This window comes from Monodon monoceros, unplaced genomic scaffold (genome assembly GCF_005190385.1).
Source record: "Monodon monoceros isolate NGI ecotype Baffin Bay Population unplaced genomic scaffold, NGI_Narwhal_1 Super_Scaffold_11, whole genome shotgun sequence".
Lineage (NCBI taxonomy): Eukaryota > Metazoa > Chordata > Mammalia > Artiodactyla > Monodontidae > Monodon > Monodon monoceros.
Genome location: NW_021703767.1, coordinates 48,166,586 through 48,186,545, shown reverse-complemented (window position 1 = coordinate 48,186,545; position 19,960 = coordinate 48,166,586). Strand labels below are relative to the sequence as shown.

Sequence of the window (19,960 nt, the reverse complement as noted above, 5' to 3'; positions counted from 1 at the left end):
ATGTATTTTTAAATTTAAGGCACGTAACAACTTTGTGAGGTAGTTTCTATTACTTGCCCCATTTTACAGCTTAGAAAATTGAGGCACAGAAAGATTTAAAAATCTGGTTAAGCCATACAGCTAACGTCAGAGCCAAATTGGAACCCACATACTCAGTCACCAGAGCTCCTGGAATTCACCCCCATGTTATACAATACAATAAATTCATAGAGAAATGAGCAGCATGCTGAGCAAGGAAACTACCTGGGGGTATCAGGGAAGGCTTCACAGAGGAGGTGACATGTATGCCGGGTCTTCCAGTTGGAATGAGAGTTGAAGTTAAAGGTGTGAAAGGTTAAAGACAGATAGGGAAGAGACACAGGGTGGAGAATGGCAGCCAGACTAATCTGATGAGCATCCGGGTAGCCTGGAGGAACACAGATGCATGAATGAGTCAGTAAGGTTGGTTGGAATGAGCTGGCCAGGCTTTCGAAGAGTTCAGCATCAATGTCTTCACTGTGTGGGAAACCCAATTTTGCCGGACACTTGGCTGAAGATGAACTGGAAAACAAGAGTTCCCAGCTTGTGTTTGTTGGCTTCTCTGCCCTGTCCATGCTACATCCCACATGGCTGTTTAAATCAGTGGCTTTATTTTCCTCCCTTCATCCATTTTCAGATAAACCCATCCTTTGTGTGTGTCTGCTGAAATGAAGCTACTGATCACATTTTAAAATGGAATCCTTTTCAAAGGAAAAATTTTTTAACTGAATGAGCAAATGTATCCTAATTACCAAATACTCATCTATTGTAGCCTAGGTCCTCAAAGTCAACATTACCCACGATGGCAAAGTCAAAAGTACTTATCAAGAACCAGTGCTGGATGTGCTAATTATCTAAATTCCACTCCCTGTTTTTTTTTTTTTAATGTACCCCATTTACTGGACCAACTATTACAAGAATCCCTCTTATGAGCAGAATCCAGATTATAAAACAGGCAGAAAATAAGATGACAACATATTATTTGCACCAAGTATTTCCTTGGATCCAGTATGTAGCAAAGTGAACAGTATAATTTGCTGTGTCGGTATGATGTTTTAATGATTTCAAGATAATATGGGACTGGGAGTATTGCCATACTTATTTTTATTTTGTCAGGAGTAATGCACCAGTATGTCAATAAACAAACTTTGATTTTCACATGAGATAAATAGGATATTTATTCTTCTATGGTGTAAATACACATTATTTTCTATGATCTATTTTTTTTCCAGCTCACCTAAATAATTTGTGGAGCTCATGAAATAGGGAGGAAACTTGAAGGCAATAATACATAAAGACAGGAGGCATATCCGAGAATATAGCCATGTCCAGTATCATGAAACAATGATCCTGAACTAAAAGCTTTTGAAATCCTTATAATAATCATTAAGATAATAGTGCAAGAAGACAGTAAATATAATAAATGAGAGTTATTAAAATATACCATTATCTTTGACATACGATGGTTATTGGGCATAGTTATTAATGCAATTTACCCTTTTATCACCGCACGGGATAGAAAAGAGTAGGGTTTGTTTGTTTCCTTTTTGACCCGTTCATAATGATAATCATTTAAAGCCAGCCATCTTACTGTGTTTCCTCCAGCAGAAACAGACCAATCCACCCAAGAACTCTTCACAACCAAGTTTCCACGAACAACTGAATTGGCAAAGACAACTCAGGGTAATGCTATTTCCCCACCTCTGGATAGTAACTTTTCCTTCTTTTTTAAGCAGGAAGAAAATTTTCTTTTAAGAATGTAATTTTTCATCACAGTGAGTTAAGTTTTTTCATTGCATAGGTACAGGACATCAGCCAAATAGGAATATTTGTATGAATACCAGTTGAATGTAGGAAAGACAGTTTCTTTAGTTAGAGCTGTACTTTTGAATGTATGGTTGACTGCTTCATGCTGATGACTAAGAAAGAGAGCTCCCATTTTTTTTTCCTTGCTTGACCTTCTTTTGCCTCATTTTCCACATCTGATAAATAAGAATCTTTATTTCCTTCTCCTTCTTCTCCTCCTTTCTCTCTCTCTCCTCCCTCTGTCCCATCTCCCAAACTTGATCAACGCGTTGGTATTGTGGCCTGAGAAAGGAAACTCGTAACAAGAAAAATCATTTTTTAATGATGAATTAATATTAAAACATCCAAGAAGCTTTATTCGGGGGTCTCCTTATATTATTTTTTCCTTCTACTTTTTGGGAAGTTAACTCACCTACACAGAGCTCTCTCTCACATCTTCATGCTCTCGGTAGTCTTTGCTTTTTATATCTTTCTGTCCTACTTGGATTGTAACCAGTTGCAGATTTCTAGTATTTTCGTGTTTTCTTTTTTTCCCCTTAATTATGCTCTTTTGCCCACGTCTACCTCTAGCATATGGGAGAAAGCCCAAAAAACAAGAGCAAATAATTTTTAAAGAGTTGTAAGACAAATTTATTGTACTCAATTGTCAGTTATAATTGGGGAGGGAGCTTTGTGGAAGAAACAAAGCAATATGAGGAAATGATAATAAAAGAAATCTAATCTTAAGGTATATATTTTATAATAAGCAGAGCAGTACTTGTTCTAAATAAACATGACTGACAATACTCTCTACAGTACAAGACAGTTCTTGTAAATTTTGTAAAACTTTTGAACTTGTTTCATTTAATTTTTATAATGGTTTAAATGTTTATTTTATTATTTACTTTATTACCTTTCTATTTATTTTTAAAATAAAGTTAATATACACGGAAGTAAGGAGCCAGTATAATGACAGCCCTCCCACACCCTCATTACTAGCTTCAGCCATTAACAGCAGGTGTTCAATCCTATTATATCCATACCGCATCCTGATTTTTATATGTTTATTTTTTAATGTTTTTGCAAACCTCTTTAATGTCTGGCTTGATAGAAGATAGCTGGATTCTCATAATCAAACACATTGACGTTTTTACAGCAAAACATATAAATACTTACAATAAGCAGGGTAAACACTTTATTCAGCTCAGGTTGTATTGCCAAATGAGAAAAAGATTTCAGCTTTTTTTTTTTTTTTTTTTTTTTTTGCGGTACACGGGCCTCTCACTGTTGTGGCCTCTCCCGTTGTGGAGCGCAGGGTCCGGACGCGCAGGCTCAGTGGCCACAAACCTGTGTCCCCTGCATCAGCAGGCGGACTCTCAACCACTGCGCCACCAGGGAAGCGCCAAGATTTCAGCTTTTCAAAGCTTTGTAGATTTCAGAATTGAGGGTAAAAATCATAGACCTGTTCTTTTCTTGTTTTTGCTTTTTCTTACTTTAATGGGAGTATCAATATTTTTATCAAATTGCTTCTAGAACATGGTTTTATTAGATGAGTTTCACAGTTGATTGGTTGTATATCCAGGATCTGATATCATTCTATGAATTGTCTTAACATATTTATATAATGTACTGTATTTTAATTACTTTCTTATGTTCTGAAGATCCTTAGCTTGAGCCTAACTTGTGCAGCTCTGGGATTCACACTTTTCTAGACTCATGCCAAGGCTCTTTAAAGTGGGCTCACCAGAAGTGCATTTCCAACCTGGTCCAGGCCAGTAACCCTTCTTGGGAGTAGAGGGTCAACTTTAGTAACAGCACACTGTGTGTCCTAGGATCACCCTCTGACCCAACCCTCATAAATTCATGCCTGAGCTCTATGGACAAGGAGGTCAATCTAGTGTATTATTTTTATTGTGTTGTGTTTTGTTTCTAATAGTAGGTATCAGATGTGCAAGACAGCACACAACAATTTGAGAGATGCTGTAGGCGTGAAATTGTTTCTCTTGGTCTTCATACTCCACCCAGGCGTGTACCAGGACCTTGTGGCTTTTTGGTCTCCAAGCCCTCAGCAGTGGGGCCCAAGTGCTCCAAAGAAACTTAGTGTCTAAAGCCTACAGCATGAACCTACTAGTAGGATCTCCGGCACATTTTCTCTGCGTCATTCTTGCTTCTTTGTCTGCTGATACAATTCCCTGCAGCTATAACCGAAACCCTGACCTAACTCAAGCTGCTCTCCTTTTCCCCTCTCATCTCAACCCATGGTAGAAATCCACTTGGCCAGAGGCATTCTGGGGACATTTTGATTATTTTACTTATTTCAGCCCCCTGATCCGTATGCCACCCAGGGCATAAGGGGTCCCTGGGTGTACCCTTGTACCTTGTACCCTTCTTTCCCTCTCCCTATACTGGGCAAAACAAAGGTCCTTCAAGGTATTTCTCCTGTAATCCTTGTTTGTCTATTTTTGATGTTATCTTTGTCAAGTATTTTTAGTGTTCTTTTAAAATAATTTTTATAAAACTCTTTAGATATGAAGCCATCTTTTAAAATTATTTTTATTAGTGACCAAAAACTATGTGGAGATGATATTTACAATGTTACATTCTCACAATGCACCTTTGTCTTTTTTTTTTTTTTTTAGTTTAAAATTGAAACCCTCAAGCAGTTTTCTCAAGGCCATGTGTTACCTGGTGATGAGCTATGTGAATAACTCACAGCCCAAACATAAGTTATATTTCAGCTCCTTTATAAAAAGTTCTTTCAAGATTTAAGTAAAGACTGTATAAAAAATAAAACCAAAATTCTGATCCTGTGGCTTTGAAATAATGAATGTAGTGCTGATTATTTCTACACTCTGCTCTGTTTCCTTTCTAAAGTTTTAAAATTCATATGTGTTCTAGAATGATACTAATAAGAGCCATGATTCTTATATTTCTTTAAGCAAAAGCAATCTAACATTGAAGAAATTAACAAGAAACCTGAAATATGTTCAACTGACAGGGAATCCTACCACTCTCAAAGAAAATTGAAGAAAAACATTTGCAAATCATCATCACACATCTTAGGCCATGTGAGAGTTGATTATTTTTAAATAAATCAGTACCTCTGTTCACTCTAGTTATTGCACTTTGAAAGGAGCACATTAAACCTACAGAGAATTTCAGTATGTGTCTGCTGGTTTGGGCCTGAGTATGGCAAAATTCTACTCATCAGTCCTCACATAGGAAGTTTATAAATGAGCTACATTATAATCTGTTTTGCAGGTATATTTTTTAATGTGGTAGGCAAAGCATTTGCTGATTTATGGTTACATAAATACCCGTTCAAGATGTGAACAAAATCATTGAAATGGTGTAATCTACTTAACAAAGTTTGCAAGAAAATTTTTTCCAGTCTTAGCTAAAGCATTACCAAGAAAGTTGGTGGCAGGAAGCAACGTGGTGTGTCAAGGGTGGCAGAGGAGGGAAGGCAAGGATAGACACATCCCAGGATGGATGCACACTTTAAAAACTTAGGGAGCAAAAATATTTCAGCTGAGTTTCTCATGAATTTGCCTGCTTACAATGGTCACTAATTTTTTAAATGTATTTGACAACTCTTCATTAATGGTCCTCGCTGTGCCAGGCCCTGGATAACAGGAGCAGGAAGTAACAAGGTGGCATGTTGGTCCAAGGGCTGTCTGAGTTCTTGATCTTTGCTCACCCTCTCTTGATGGGCAGGACACCAGAGGTCATTTTCTCTCATCCCTAAAGCTTTAATGGATGGCACTAAGTTGAGTATTTATTCACTTCCGGGTTCATGAGCTAAGACAATTAGATACAGACCACATGTTTCTACTCTTTTCTTCTTACATACCTAAAAATATTTTTCTTTCTGCCTTTAATATTATTTGTCTCCTTTGGCAAAATAATGTTTCACAGTGACTCCCTAATTGAGAGATGTGAATGGATGGATGGATGGGTTGATGGACAGACACATGGATGGATGGAGGGGTAGATGGTTGGCTTATATGTTTACCATATTAAGCAACCTTGTGGTGAAATAAATGCCCCTGAAAAACATGGACTAAATGATGACTAATCCTTAACACACATTACCAATGACCTACCTCACTTTGACTGTGTGCATCTTTAATTTCCAGGCATGAATATTTTCACTTGCTTTTTTTCCTTCAGCATCAATGCTGTAATGCATACTTGGAGATTTAAGAATATTCTTTATACTTCCATGCAAAGTGTACAAGTTGTTGGTCTGTAGAGTACTAAATCTCCATTTATTGAGCTCAGGAGTGCTGGTTATTAAATGTGAAGCGTTTCCTCTGTTTCAGCACCACACAGATTGTATACAACTCCTGTGAAGCCCAGAACACCTGACAAACCACACATCAGACCTGGTAAGTTGTTTCTCTTTCTGATGACCTAAATAATCAGCATATCTAAGAAGATATAAAATGTATTGAGGAATTCCCTGGCAGTTCAGTGGTTAAAACTCCACGCTTCCACTGCAGGGGGCACGGGTTCAATCTCTGGTCAGGGAACTAGGATCCCACATGCTGCGTGGCACTGCCAAAAAAAAAATATTGAAACAGCCAAATATACCAAATGAAGGCTATATATCCTTAAACTGAAATAAATTACATACAAAATTCTGATCCTTGTGGGTAAGTAGAGAGGAAATAATGAATCCATGGAAGTGGCAAGACTTGACTGAGATTTTTAAGCATAATCAGATTTAGATACCACCACGGAAGCTTAACAATATAAAACCATTTTTAAAATAGTATTTTTGCATAAATCACACACACTCTCCCCTCCTCCTTCAGTTTTCTATGGCAATTATAGAGATAGCATTAGCATTAGCTATGATATATTACATGTCAAATGTTATCTTTTAAGAAAAGACCTCTTCCATTATAAAAGACTTGTTCTGGGAGAATATTTTTACTTGATTCTTTCAGATTAAAAAAAAATAAAAAAAACACATTTTACAGGTTTTAAACATCAAAGTAAAGTGAAAATAAACTGGAAAATACTTTTTTTTTTTTTTTGGCCACAACATGCGTCTTGCAGGAACTTAGTTTCCTTACCAGGGATCGAACTTGGGCCCCAGCAGTGAAAGCACTGAGCCCTAACCACTGGACTGGTAGAGAATTCCCAGAAAATACTTTAAATCTAAATTCACCAAAGGATTTAGGATCTCCCTCACTGGAGCTTGTTAGTGAAAAGTTAACTTGGGGGTTGATTTGGTCCATATAAATCACTCCTATGCTAACATACAAGTTGGACCAAAGACTCTGGTGTTTTCTGCCCCTTTTCTCCTCTGTGATTCTAAGAAGTTTTAAAGTTCTAAATGAAAAAATGGCTTATAAGCTAACATTCCCGGTGAACATCTCTCCAGGCACATGGAAGAAAGAACAAATACATTTTTCTTTGATTTATGGAGGAGCCCATATTTTTTGGAATAATCCTCCGACTCCATGTGATTTTTGTATCATGGTAACTGTTGAGAATTTAACATGTGGCTGGTTATATTAAACCTTTCTACAAAATAAGGAAACAGTAACAATAATGGCTAACAGTGATGGTGTGCTAACCATGCATCCTGTGAGGTAAGGCTGAGGAAGCTAAGGCTTAAGAAGGGCTGGGAAGTGGATTCGAAGGCAAGCAGTCTGGCTTCAGAACTCACTCTCTTAATCGCGATACACTTAGTGCTCTTCCTTGAAAACTCTGCTAAATGGAAGATAAAAAGCTGACTTCAATGTTTTTGTACTATTATGACTCTCAACAGAGCAGGAGAGAAATTTCAATGGTTTTATCATAGTTCTGAGTTTAACGGTAGACTTGAGGGAGCATATGTACCTAGAGACTCCTCCAAAAGGACCACGAACTTATGTGTTAGGAGGCCTTGACAAATAAATACACATCAAGTTTTGGGTTTTCTTTCGGCATATGTAGTCCTGATCTTTCTTCAGTCCCATTTTGGAATGTATCTAGTGCTTATAAATGAAGCCAGCTAGTTCCCACTTAGAAATATAAATTCCCTCTACTTTTTCAAGCCCAGTGATCACCTCAGAGTACATACTCAGGTCTCAAATTCAAGTCTATGATTTTTATACCAGACTTGTGATTTCTATATTCTGAACAACAGTTTTTGGTAAGTCATCATATTTTTATCGCCCAGTTAAATGACTTCCAATTCTCTGGAAAGTTTTATTTTCCTTGGCTACAAACTTTCAATTAAAAAATGTCTAAACTACTTATTTCCCACTTTATTATAGTTCTGAATAGGACAACTACAAGACCTAGTAGACCCAAACCCAGTACAATGCCCAAAGGGAATGGAATGGAAACAGGTAATGATCACAAATTTATTTCCTTTTGATCCTATTAAACTCTAGATGTTTTCATTCAATTTTTATAATTTTGTTGACTGCACATTTCAATTCGTTTTTTACCAGTTTTGTTAGTACAGCCAGTTTTGGAAGTTCATAGAATTGAAACTTGTAATTCATTCCGAAGTCAAAATTTCAACAACAAAAAAATTTCAAATGTCTCTGAAAAGATTAAAATATAGTTTTTCACTTTTCTCAGCCTAGTCCACTAAATCAGCTACAGCTACAATATATAGTCTTGATTCTTAAAAGTATCCTGAATATGAATTATTGAATTAAAATATCAAAATAGCTGTTTCCCTAACTTCAAAACACTTTCTATATACAGGTTTGGTCTTTGAGAATGTTATCACTTCGTTTTCCAGTTTATAATTTCACAAGTACCACTGAAATTTTTTTAATACACCCAGATCTGTTAGCCACCTGGAATATGACATTTAAATGAGAAGAGCAGTTAGCAAATGATCACCCTGGTTACAAGCATATCAGTGTTTCCAAATCATTCAGTTTGATTCAGTGACATTGCCCTAATCCAGTCTGGTCTATGGAATATCATACAGATAAATAGAACAATGATCTGATAAAAGTTCAAACACTCAACTCACTAAGTGGATAAATGGTAGTTATTAAATGCCTTAATATGGGATTGCATTGTTCCCTTGAAATATTTTTTAAATAGTGCAAATCTTGTGCCTGCTTATGTAAAAAAGCATAAAAATTACAGTTTATTTAATATGTATATATAAAATCAACCCATAATTATTCCCTAATGAGAAAGAGATATGAATACTACCTGAAGACATGTATTCAGTCTAAAAATGATTTAGGGCCTTCCCTGATGGTGCAGTGGTTGAGAGTCTGCCTGTCGATGCAGCGGACGCGGGTTCGTGCCCCGGTCTGGGAGGATCCCACATGCCACTGAGCGGCTGGGCCTGTGAGCCATGGCTGCTGGGCCTGCGCGTCCGGAGCCTGTGCTCCACAACGGGAGAGGCCACAACAGTGAGAGGCCCGCATACCGCAAAAAAAAAAAAAAAAAACGATTTAGATTTTTTTTTAAAGTGTGTGTTTTTGTGCTCCGTTATTACAATGTCTGAAGTTCTAGGAATTCACTTCCCTTCAATTAATGAGGCAGATACTATAAATTCCTGATTCATGAAAATCAAGAAAGCATTCCAATATCTATTTATGCTCAGCTGTTCCTTTTATTTTTCCCAAGTGGGATTAGGCAGTTCATAGTGTCTCAGGTTGACGTAAACAGTCTGGCTCTAAACAGAGCCACCTTCTTAATATTCAAAATAATTCCCTGGAGTTTGCCTAAGTAAAAATAGAAGAAAGCATTTATGTCAACAAAACAAAGAACAAGTAGCTATGATCAAACTTGAAAGCCATTAACCTTCAGTATAATCAAGCATTGATTCTCACAAGGAAAATTCTGTCTTTTGGAGGGAAAACAGAGCATTATTATATTTTAGTTTATTAGCAATATAAATATTTTTTCCAGAGCCACTTGTAATACAAACTGACATCTGTTACCCTCTTGTGTAGATAAAGTCAACTTTGTAATAACTCACCTAACTTAGCTTTGAAAGGATGATCTCTTACCAGGACTTCTTCAGTTTAATTAGTTGGTTGCTGGTAGAAATAGATTGATGGACTACTGAGCCCGCACGCCACAACTACTGAAGCCTGCACACCTAGAGCCCATGCTCTTCAAAGAGAGAAGTCACCATCACAATGAGAAGCCCACGTACTGCATTGAAGAGTAACCCCCGCTTGCGGTGACTAGAGAAAGCCTACGTGCAGCAATGAAGACCCAAGGCAGCCAAAAATTAATTAATTAATTAATTTTTAAAAAATGAGCAGACAGGATATTAGCAAGAATAGAGATCTAAACAGCACCATCAACCAAATAGACTCACACAATTATGGTGAAATGACATGGGGCAAAGGTACAAAGGCAGTTCAACAGAGAAAGGACAGTGTTTTCAACAGATGGTGCTGGAAAAACTGGATATCTGTATGCAAAAACACTAAACAAAACAAAAACCAAGCAAACAAAGAACTCCTCTACCTAAACAAAAAGGAACTCAAGGTGGATCATAGATCTAAATGTAAAATGTGGGGCTTCCCTAGTGGTGCAGTGCTTAAGAATCTACCTGCCAATGCAGCAGACATGGGTTAGAGCCCTGGTCCAGGAAGATCCCACATGCCGCAAAGCAACTAAGCCTGTGTGCCACAACTACTGAGCCTGCACTCTAGACCATGTGAGCCACAACTACTGAGCCCATGTGCCACAACTACTGAAGCCCACATGCCTAGAGCCCATGCTCCACAACTAGAGAAGCCACCTCAATGAGAAGCCCACACATCACAATGAAGAGTAGCCCCCACTCACAGCAACTAGAGAAAGCACACGTGCAGCAGTGAAGACCCAACACAGCCAAAAATAAATAAATAAATAAATAAAATTTATTTTAAAAAAAGAAAAGAAATAGGTTGATAGGCACAGGTAAACAAAGCTGAGCTCATTGTTTCCCCTTTCCTTGCTCCACTACCATCCCCAATCAAAATGTGTTGCACATGTTCTATGTTCTGATGTCTGTCTATTGGGATCCCCCTTCAGGGAAGGACTTGCCTGACCTACCTGAAGGGAATGAAGTCAACAGACAGTATCCCACTGTCATATCCTTCACAGTCAGCCTCAGCTGAGAGAGCCTTGATTGGAGATATGGGTGGTACATCTCCTTGTCTACCACAACATATAACAACCAAATGATATTTGCCTCAGGAATGCAAGATTGGTTTAACATTCAAACAAATTAGTGTAATTTACCACATTAAGAGAGCAAAGGAAAACATCATATGATCATCTCAATAAATTAAAAAAAAAACAACCATTAGACAAAATTCAAAAAACATTCATGATGAAAACTCTCAGAAAACTGGGAATAGAAGGAATTTTCCTCATTCTGATAAAGGGCATCTGTGAAAAACCTACAGCTACCATCCTATTTCACAGTGAAAGTTTAAATGTTTTTCTTCTAACATCAAGAACATAAGCAAGGATTCCTACTTTTACCCCTTCCGTTGAAAATAGAAGCAGAGTGTTAAGCCAGTGCAATAAGGCAAGAAAAGAAGTAATGGTATAAAAATTGCAAATTACAGATGCCATTGTGTAGCATATTATGAAAGGAAAATTTAACAGCTCTTGAAGTATTTGCCTGGGGAATAGTGTCTTGAGAAATTGGTGAGAAAAAGAATGTTTTTAAATCTGTTCTCTTCAGGTTGTAGACTTACATGTGTCCACATTACTTTGTGCATAGTTTTGATCTAACTTGTTTATAGAAATGCAGGTATTCACATCAAGTTTCTTTTCTTTCTTCTCTGACCCAGTCCTACTATCTCATTCATACTCACTTCTAACCTCTTTTGAGTCTTAATGAGATACCATTTTTGTGTTAACTGATTCCTTATCCAAGTTTGACATTTCACCCATAATATGTATGTTTGTTATCCATCTCACATATATTTTCCTATAGCTTTTCTTGCTGAAGTTTTCAGCACAGATATTTTACATATAAAAAAATCAGTTGATAAAAGGATGTGCTTAGGATTTATAGGACATATTCTTCATGATTTTAGCTCACTTAATGTTGTGCCTTTGGAAAACTAAAAAAGAAAGATTCTGAGGCCTCAAAACTATGGTCCTTGATTCTTTGGGCCTCTATACAATTCCTTCAATGATTCCATAAGCCCCAGGAATCTTTAAATTATCTTGAGCAAAGTTTCTTGATTTATAACATCATTATAGATATTTACCCTGCTTTATGTTTATTTCACATGTATATATATAAATATTTCTCCACCTTAAAGTTAGAAAGTAGCCTTCAGAGAATGAAGTTTTAGGTAGGTCATTTTCCCAGCAGTCTGCTTTTTCAGGATTTCCAGAGATGTGTTTCAGCTTAATTGATATGTTCTACATGTTATAACCAACTTGAGATCTGACTCCAGAGATGCAACAGCATGCCCTAGACCAAGGGGATTGCACAGAGTACAATCCCACAGACCAAACCCAGCTCACTGCCTTTTTTTCGTAAATAAAGTTCTATAGAAACATGGCTTGCTTTCACAATATAGTGGCAGAATTGAATAGTTGTGACAGAGACAGTATGGCCCACGGAGCTGAAAATATCTACTGTCTAACCTCTGACAGAAAAAATTTGCCCATTCTGTGCTAGACAGTCTCTCCAACTTTCTCCCTATGGAAGGAAGCTGCTGAGTTGTGCAGCTATTCTTTCATTCAACTGACATTTATTGAAAGCCCATTAATGTGCCAGGCAAAATGTAGTTTGGAAACCACTTGGCACATGCGGTTTGGCAGATATATTAGATACCTGAACCCCAAACTCCTTTCTCTACTGCCTCTTCTCCTGATGAGGAATCCACACTTCACTGACCCCACACGGAGTGTGCCTGACAACAAGAGCCCAGACTCCTCCAAGGTGAGGAATGTGTTTGTCTGAGCTGTGGCTAAATCTTCCAGTCTGCTGGCTCATCACCCCTGACTTTTTAGCCAGGTGCTAAGATTTGGAGACAAGGGTGAGGAAACCAATCATCCATAAATACCACTCCTTTTGGTCACAGGGAATAGTCTCTGTTACATTTGGAAATTGATTCCCAGTTTACTGTGTTTGTTTGCAAAGTTTCTGTTACCATGGTTAAAAATACCCAAATCCTTACTTCATTTTTGACGATAAATTGCTGAAGGGTGAACTATGTAAATCCAGATATTTTTGGAGAAGTCCCATATGGCAGTGGGGGTTCACACTGAAGCTGAACCAACTCTGCCCTTTAGAAAACAGTGGATTAATCCTGCCTGAGGGAAAAAGAATTCAGGTCACAGCCTGGGCCAGACTGGCTGATTGCCAATTCCTGAGGATTCTTTCTCTGCAATAGCTCTTATTGGCTTCTCCTTTGCCCTCCCATTGCCTCTCTGCTACCTTTGGCATTTATTTGCTCTCCTCATTTCAGGGCCACAGAAGTTCACTGGTCTCCAGGTTCTGTGCTCACACTGCTCCTGGCTGACATGCAAACCACAGCTAGGTGGAACCAAGGCCAGAACTAGAGTTCAGTCTCCTGTCCCCTGTTCAATGCTCTTTCCCTGCGTCCCGCAGCTGCCTTCTGCTGGGTTCTTACCAACATTCTCATCCACTACTGGCTTTTCTCTGTTTCTAAAGGCTGGACAAAGTCCAGTTTAGCAGCTGACATTCTATTGATTTGGGTACTTAACCTATATGAATCATAACAGTATGATGCTTCCATCTCTGCCTATACAGAAAGTGACAGAAAATGGCTCGTTTCTGCTGATTTCTCCCATAACTGGAAAAGAGTCCAGGGATGTTTACATGTTTGATCTTATTCATAAAGTAATCCTGCAGACTTTTGTATTCTCTCCTACATCTCCATTTCACCAGCCTGTGACTTGTTGGATTTGCATGTGCCTGGTTGGGAAACCATGTCATCCTTGTATTTCTGAGTCCCACACACCAGTGGCATGGATGAATGACACGTGCTTGCCAGCCATGGCTGTTTAGCCCTTACCCAGTGGTGGCACTTCAAACCACCCAAAAGAAAAAGTATAGGACTTGAGGGCTAAAGTCAGAGTCATTGTGAAGAGTAAGAGAAGCGTTAAAAACAAAATTCAACCAAGTAAATTTGAAGATTTAATTGGCTTTATTCAACAATTTATGAATCAGGCAGCTTCCCATTTAGCAACCAGAAGGGCACTCTGAAGGGTTGTACAAAATGGAAGGTTTTTTTTATAGGAAGAAGGGTGGGCAAGGGAACTATTAGAAAAAGAAAAGAAAATACTATTTTTAGGCCAGGACAACTTCTTTTTGGGTAGAAGGGAGTTGCATGGGTTTTAAGTAGATTGCCTCTTCTTCCTCTGGGGGATGAAGGGTGCGGTGCTGACCAGAATATTCCAGACTGGTTGATTGAGATTACATTTCTGGGGAAGGTCAAAACTGCAGTTAAGTCAGCTTTTAAGTCTAGGCTTGGTATCATGGGCTTTAGCTCAAGTGATGCCATTTTGGGCCTGTGGTTTTCTCTTTAACAGAGGGAAGATGATGACAGGAAAAAGCACTCTGTACTATCCCAATTAGTGCTTAAGAGATGGGCTTTGGAGCTGGGCACACATGGGTGTGAATGCCTCCACTTCAGCTGTGAGTCCTTGGGCAAGTGCTTACTCTCCCCTTGCCTTGAGTTTCCTCATCTGTGAGGCCCGGGTGGTATCTCCCACCCAGAAGAGTTGTATGGCTCAAATCACGTCATGAATATGTAAGGTGCTTGCGCAGTACTAGATCAAAATACTTTGTTTTCTTAAGGGTGGAAAGATTTGGAGAAAGGCTATGAAGAAGGATCTACTGAAGGCACACATAGCCTACTAAGCTTCTAGAGGATATAATACAGTTTTACCCTCGAAAAATAGTGGTAAATCAGATCTCAGCAAGCCACGTTATCCTGGTGACACAAATGAAAGCACTTTGCCTTCCCTTAAGCCATGGACAGAGTAACCACCCAAATGAGTCATTTCCCACCTCCATTACCACTAAGAGGAGGGCACAGGAAGAAAACTAATGAGCTATTTGTTCTCACAATGCCTGTGGGATGAGCCACAAAATAGTCAGTGACCACAGAAACATTTTATTCCTACCACAAATAAACAGCAGTTGATTCATGGCTACATACATTCACCTTGATTTTATATGTTATCTCTTATTCAAATAGAGGGTGTGGGATTGTAATATTGGGTTTCATAAATTAATGTTAATCATTATTATTATAACTGTTAATACTAATAAGTTAATAGTATAATGCTGATTAATGCCCATTATAGTTATAATAATTTCATAAATTAATGTGAAAATACCAGCTTCTGTTGTATACTTAATATATCTGCCTACACGTTAAATGAGACTGGGTGTATAATGTCCCTACAGAGTCCTGGAACTCAAAACAGGGTTGTTGTTGTGCTTGTCCTTGTTAATATACTAACTAGCATATTAATTCAATGTTTATTCTTATTTTTTAATTGGTGAATTATAGTCAGGTCCTCAGAGTATGGATTCTCTTTTTAGGATGAGCCATTATATCTAAGATAATATTTACTTTTGAGATTCTAAAAAACGTCTGTTCCTATTATTTCTTAATGAAGACTGCCGGCCACATCAGGGAAGATTATTTTATAATGTAAAAGAATAATAATTTTTAAAAAGCAGGACAAAAGCTAAATTGGTTCCCTCTACCCTTAGGATTGCTACCCAAAACCCTGGCACCAGATTGTGTTTGAGGGACTTAGGAGATAAAATAGCGCGCAAAGTAATTTTCAGGTCAGTTTCCTCCAAACAGCAATTTGGAATTCTAGGCGTGCCCAGGCCTAATTTACAAATCTCAAAAGCACAGATCCAGTCTGTGGCCTAACCAGCCTTCTAGCCAAGAACTCTCAAAAAATATTTTTAAAGTCAATTCATTAAGTACAAACCCAAACACACTGGAATTTTAAGGGTTTTCATTGGGGTAGAGGAGTTGGAGAAAAGTTTTTTAAAAACCACAAAATTTGCCCATGAATATTGGCAAAAAAAAAAAAAAAATAGCCAATCACTGTAGATGAACTACTCCTAGCAAAACAATATCACCCAGGCAGGCAGTGCGGGGTGGGCATCATAGAAAATTAAGGCAAAACCACGTTCTGCAATCAAACACTAACTCTGCAGAGAAAAAATCACAACTAATGAATGCAGTAGGGCTTTAAGTTTTTTTTCCTATACACAGATGGGAGAAGCCAATCAAACTGTCTGAGCACAAAAAGTTTCTGTGAAGACTACTTACCACATTTTTGCTATCTATTTATTCTGTCATCCTCTCTGCTCACAGGGGTCAAGCAAGCACCACTGCCATCCGGTGCTGATAGAAATGTGTCAGTGGACTCTTCTTACTCCACAAAAAAACCAGGTAAGGAATAAAATGCTGACTCCCTCACTCAGCTCTGCTCCGAAACTTGTAACTGCAAGTTACATGTGCTGCGGCAAAAAAAAGTAGCATCCTCACCGTCCCCAAAGCATCAGAACCATGCTAACAGTGCAGGGGTATTGCTAGATAAACATACCAAAATATTATCTACAGGAAAATAAAAAGCGCTTTATGCACAAATTGAATATTAATAAGAACCTCTAACGAGGCACTGATTTAATAATTACTTTATATAATGTTCTGAGGGGCCACAGTGGACAAATGCTGAAGCGTAATGGTGGATTCTAGATTTCATCATATACAAGTTTTGTTCTTATGTAATTTATTATAATATCCTTTTGCCTGAAATGATTTATGTTTCTAATTTGAGGCTGTGCTCTATATAATAGGCCAAAATTATGAAGCGATAATATCTTTGCATTGAATAAGAACTCTGTGCTTTTCAAAGGATGCTGTGAAACGTACTCTGATGTATTAATGTCTGGGTTAGAGATCTGTATTGTATCCTCACCACTCACTCTCCCTCCCGCCCTGCAGTTCATGCACGCACGTGCACAATTCCTAATATCCCAGGAAGTACTTAAATCCACAGGGTATTTTCCTGGATTGTCAATTTTACTTGAAGATTTTTAAACCAACATATTCTGCAAAGAAAGAGATGAATTTTTAAGCTATAACGCAAGACTTAAAAGAAAATTTGGGTTAAGGCAGTCTGCTCCAGGTACCTCTAGCCTTGTCCACCTTTGTGCAGATTATAAAAAGGTGTCTCTTCCCTTTGCCCTTCGGGCAAACCATTTAGAAAAACGTTCCTTTCCTCTGGGCTGGCAGCCTTGCACCAGGGCTCATGGGTGTGTGAGAGAGCAGAGTGGATGTGAAACTTTGCCTCCCACTTACAGCTCCCTGGCCAGGTGCCCTTGTGTGGTGACTCTGCTCTCCATGGCCACAGGCTTATTGCTTCTGCCATCAGGGCTATTTTGTTGTAATCGTTTGAGAAGTTCTGAAAGTGTCTGTTTAATTATAATTACATAATAGAGTTGGAGGATGGAGTGGAACACCTACTAAAGGAGAAATTATATGCTTTACCAACTCAAAGCTAAAATGGTGTAGGAATTGTAGCCTGCAAATCAAAGGCAATTGGAGATAATGAGACACAGAAATGCTACTGTTGAGTCTATATAGGAAACTAAAGATGATAAATTCTATACATCTATTTTCTACTTTTCCTTTCAAAGGGCAGATGTACTGATATATTTTCATCTATAATTAGAGAATATTTTCCCCATACACAAGTGTGCTTCATTATCCCTGGGTACGTTACAAGCACTAATTTAGAAGAATATCAGAAAGTATTGCAGGCACTTTTCTGTAGAATCTATTCTCTCTCATCTAACTGCTACTTGTCAAACATTATATTTTTTTAAAACCCATGATTTTTATAGAGTGAATCCTTATGACCACTTTATCTGTAATATAATCTCCTAGCCACAATCCCAGGCACTCGTCGCCCACCCTCGCCACCTAGACCCATGCCCCCACGACGAAAGCCTTTACCACCAAATAATGTCACCGGAAAGCCAGGAAGCGCAGGTACGTCAATCACATACCTTCCTTCTCCCTCCTTGATTTCACTGGCCAAACGCAAGCCTTTCTTGGTGTGATAGCTCAAGTAATGGATGAGCCCTTGGTGTGTGTGACATGTGCCTGTTTTGGCCCCAAAGACCAGACTGTAAATTATAGTTTTGAGGACTCATATCCTGATTCTGGGTGGGTGGGGTGAAAGGAACCACCCATGTCCATCTAGGCCAGTTTGCTTCTTAGATGCTGTGTGCTTGGTGCTGAGACAGAAGCTATCACAGGTTCTTCAAAAAGTGGATTATTTTGGATGAGATGTTTTGTGCTGCCAACCCACCAGGTGTAATGGAAAATGTCATCCACTCATCATCCTGTCTCTTGAGATAGAATCTTTTACATCTCATTGATAGCTCCCCTGTCCACCAGCCTTCATGCTGGCCCCAGTATTACGGTGCAAGGGGAAGGATTGGGAACTGGAATACTCAGGGTGACTGAGCAGGTCTAGCCTGTGCAACAAGGCAGGAATATATTTTAGAAGTCAAGCTGCCTCTCAGCTTGCTCACATGCCTCTATCCTAGGGCATGTGTTGTCTTCTTCCCATAGAATGACCACTCCGAGTCACCTGGGATACTTGTACTTCATCCTTGTCTTGAAGAAGCCTTCTCTAGCTCCCCAAAGTAGACTAGCATTGCTTCTCTGTTCTACTTTTCCTTGAAACATACCTCTGTTAGAGCAAACCACTGTTTTATACCTATTTGTTTGTGTACTTGTCTTCCCCTACTATATCATGAGCTCTTTGATGACAGATGACATTTTCTCTGAATTCCCAGAACCAAATCCAGTGCTCATTGAGTGAATCCAGTAATCATTGAGTGAATATGTGAGTGAAATTAAGAATCAGTGAACCTAGTTCAGAGCAAAGATTCATCTCACTTAAAGTTTCTTCCAGCGGACCCGCCAGCAGATCAGATCATGTTCCCATTTTTCCTCCCGCTTCCTTCATCTCTACTTCCTAAATATTCTGTAGTCATAATCAGGATAACAGTGTTAAGGACAGCTGTGAAAGATGAAACTGATAAGGATTTCTGAGAAAGAGAATGGCTGTCACTCTTTTCACAGGATGAAGGAGGGTGTGGTGATGGAGAAGCTTTCATGATGTAGCAAGGGGACAGTGGCCTCTAGATTGTTTTTCCCATCAGCTGAAAGAGGAATCAGCCTCTCATCCATGCTGATGGTGCCTTCCTGGGTCCAGGCCTAGGGACATGGCCCCAGTGAGGAGACCAGGTTTTCCTCATTAATTGTAACCTGGGGCAGCTGTGACTTGAGCTTCTGTAGCTTTTAGTTCAGACTGAAAGTGATGCCTCAGTTTCCCCCATGGAAGAGTCAGGGGAACCACCCACCACAGAGCTCCCCTACAAGGCTGGCTGTGTGTCTTCAGTTGCACCTCCACGGCCTTGGTTCCTGCCATATGAAACCTTGCTCACTGCCATCAATAGGTGTAGCTTTGGTATAACTCACCCAGCCTATGGGATGGTATAAACACATCCCACTTCTGAGATTAACTCTGGTGCCCTCCCTGCCCCGTGCTTTCCACCTCTAACTCAAAAGAAATGACTACACTGAAGAGCCAAACACAAATGAGGTCAGTTATACAGATTTGGCCTGATGACCATCACAGAAAGTGCGTACGGAATTCAGGAAATCAACTCAATGTTCTGGGAGTCCTCTGAACACAAGCCTTCTTGCACATGTGCCTCTGAGAACAGTCTTAGGCTACTACGAGGCATCTCCACCTGTCCCCTATCTCCAGATCTACCAAGGCCTCTCAGTCCCGCTCTCCTTGCCAGGATGAGTGCTGCTCTGCACCCTCTAAAAAGCTCCTTCGGGCTGCAGTGCAGTGTCTCATGGTTTTCACTCACCCTCTCATTGGGGCCTACTCCCACCAGGACCAGGAGCATAAGTCTGCAGGGGCTGGACCAGCAGCCCATCTGAATGGCTCATCCGTGATTCTGTGCTGGGCCACAGTCCTTGGGTCAGTCTTGTACCCCTTGACTCTCTATTGTCTGAGAATGATTCCTTTTCCCAGGAGGACTATAAAACCTAACCTAGCCTCCACTCTATTCTACCCATACTTGCCTAGACCTTGGGATGCATCCTGTTTGGGA

General features: G+C 39.2%; 1 protein-coding gene across 3 annotated transcripts in view; it reads left to right on the top strand.

The window, feature by feature from the left end:
• The window catches only part of ABI3BP (ABI family member 3 binding protein), a 262,119-nt gene that overhangs the window by 203,625 nt on the left and 38,534 nt on the right, over positions 1-19,960 (top strand). For 2 of the 3 annotated variants that reach the window (XM_029213847.1, XM_029213849.1), the window contains 5 exons: positions 1,624-1,701; positions 6,129-6,194; positions 8,079-8,153; positions 16,128-16,205; positions 17,706-17,810. In XM_029213847.1, the coding sequence (XP_029069680.1) occupies positions 1,624-1,701; positions 6,129-6,194; positions 8,079-8,153; positions 16,128-16,205; positions 17,706-17,810 (402 nt within the window). The remainder of the gene's footprint in view (positions 1-1,623; positions 1,702-6,128; positions 6,195-8,078; positions 8,154-16,127; positions 16,206-17,705; positions 17,811-19,960) is intronic. The other variant, XM_029213848.1, reaches the window with a different exon arrangement.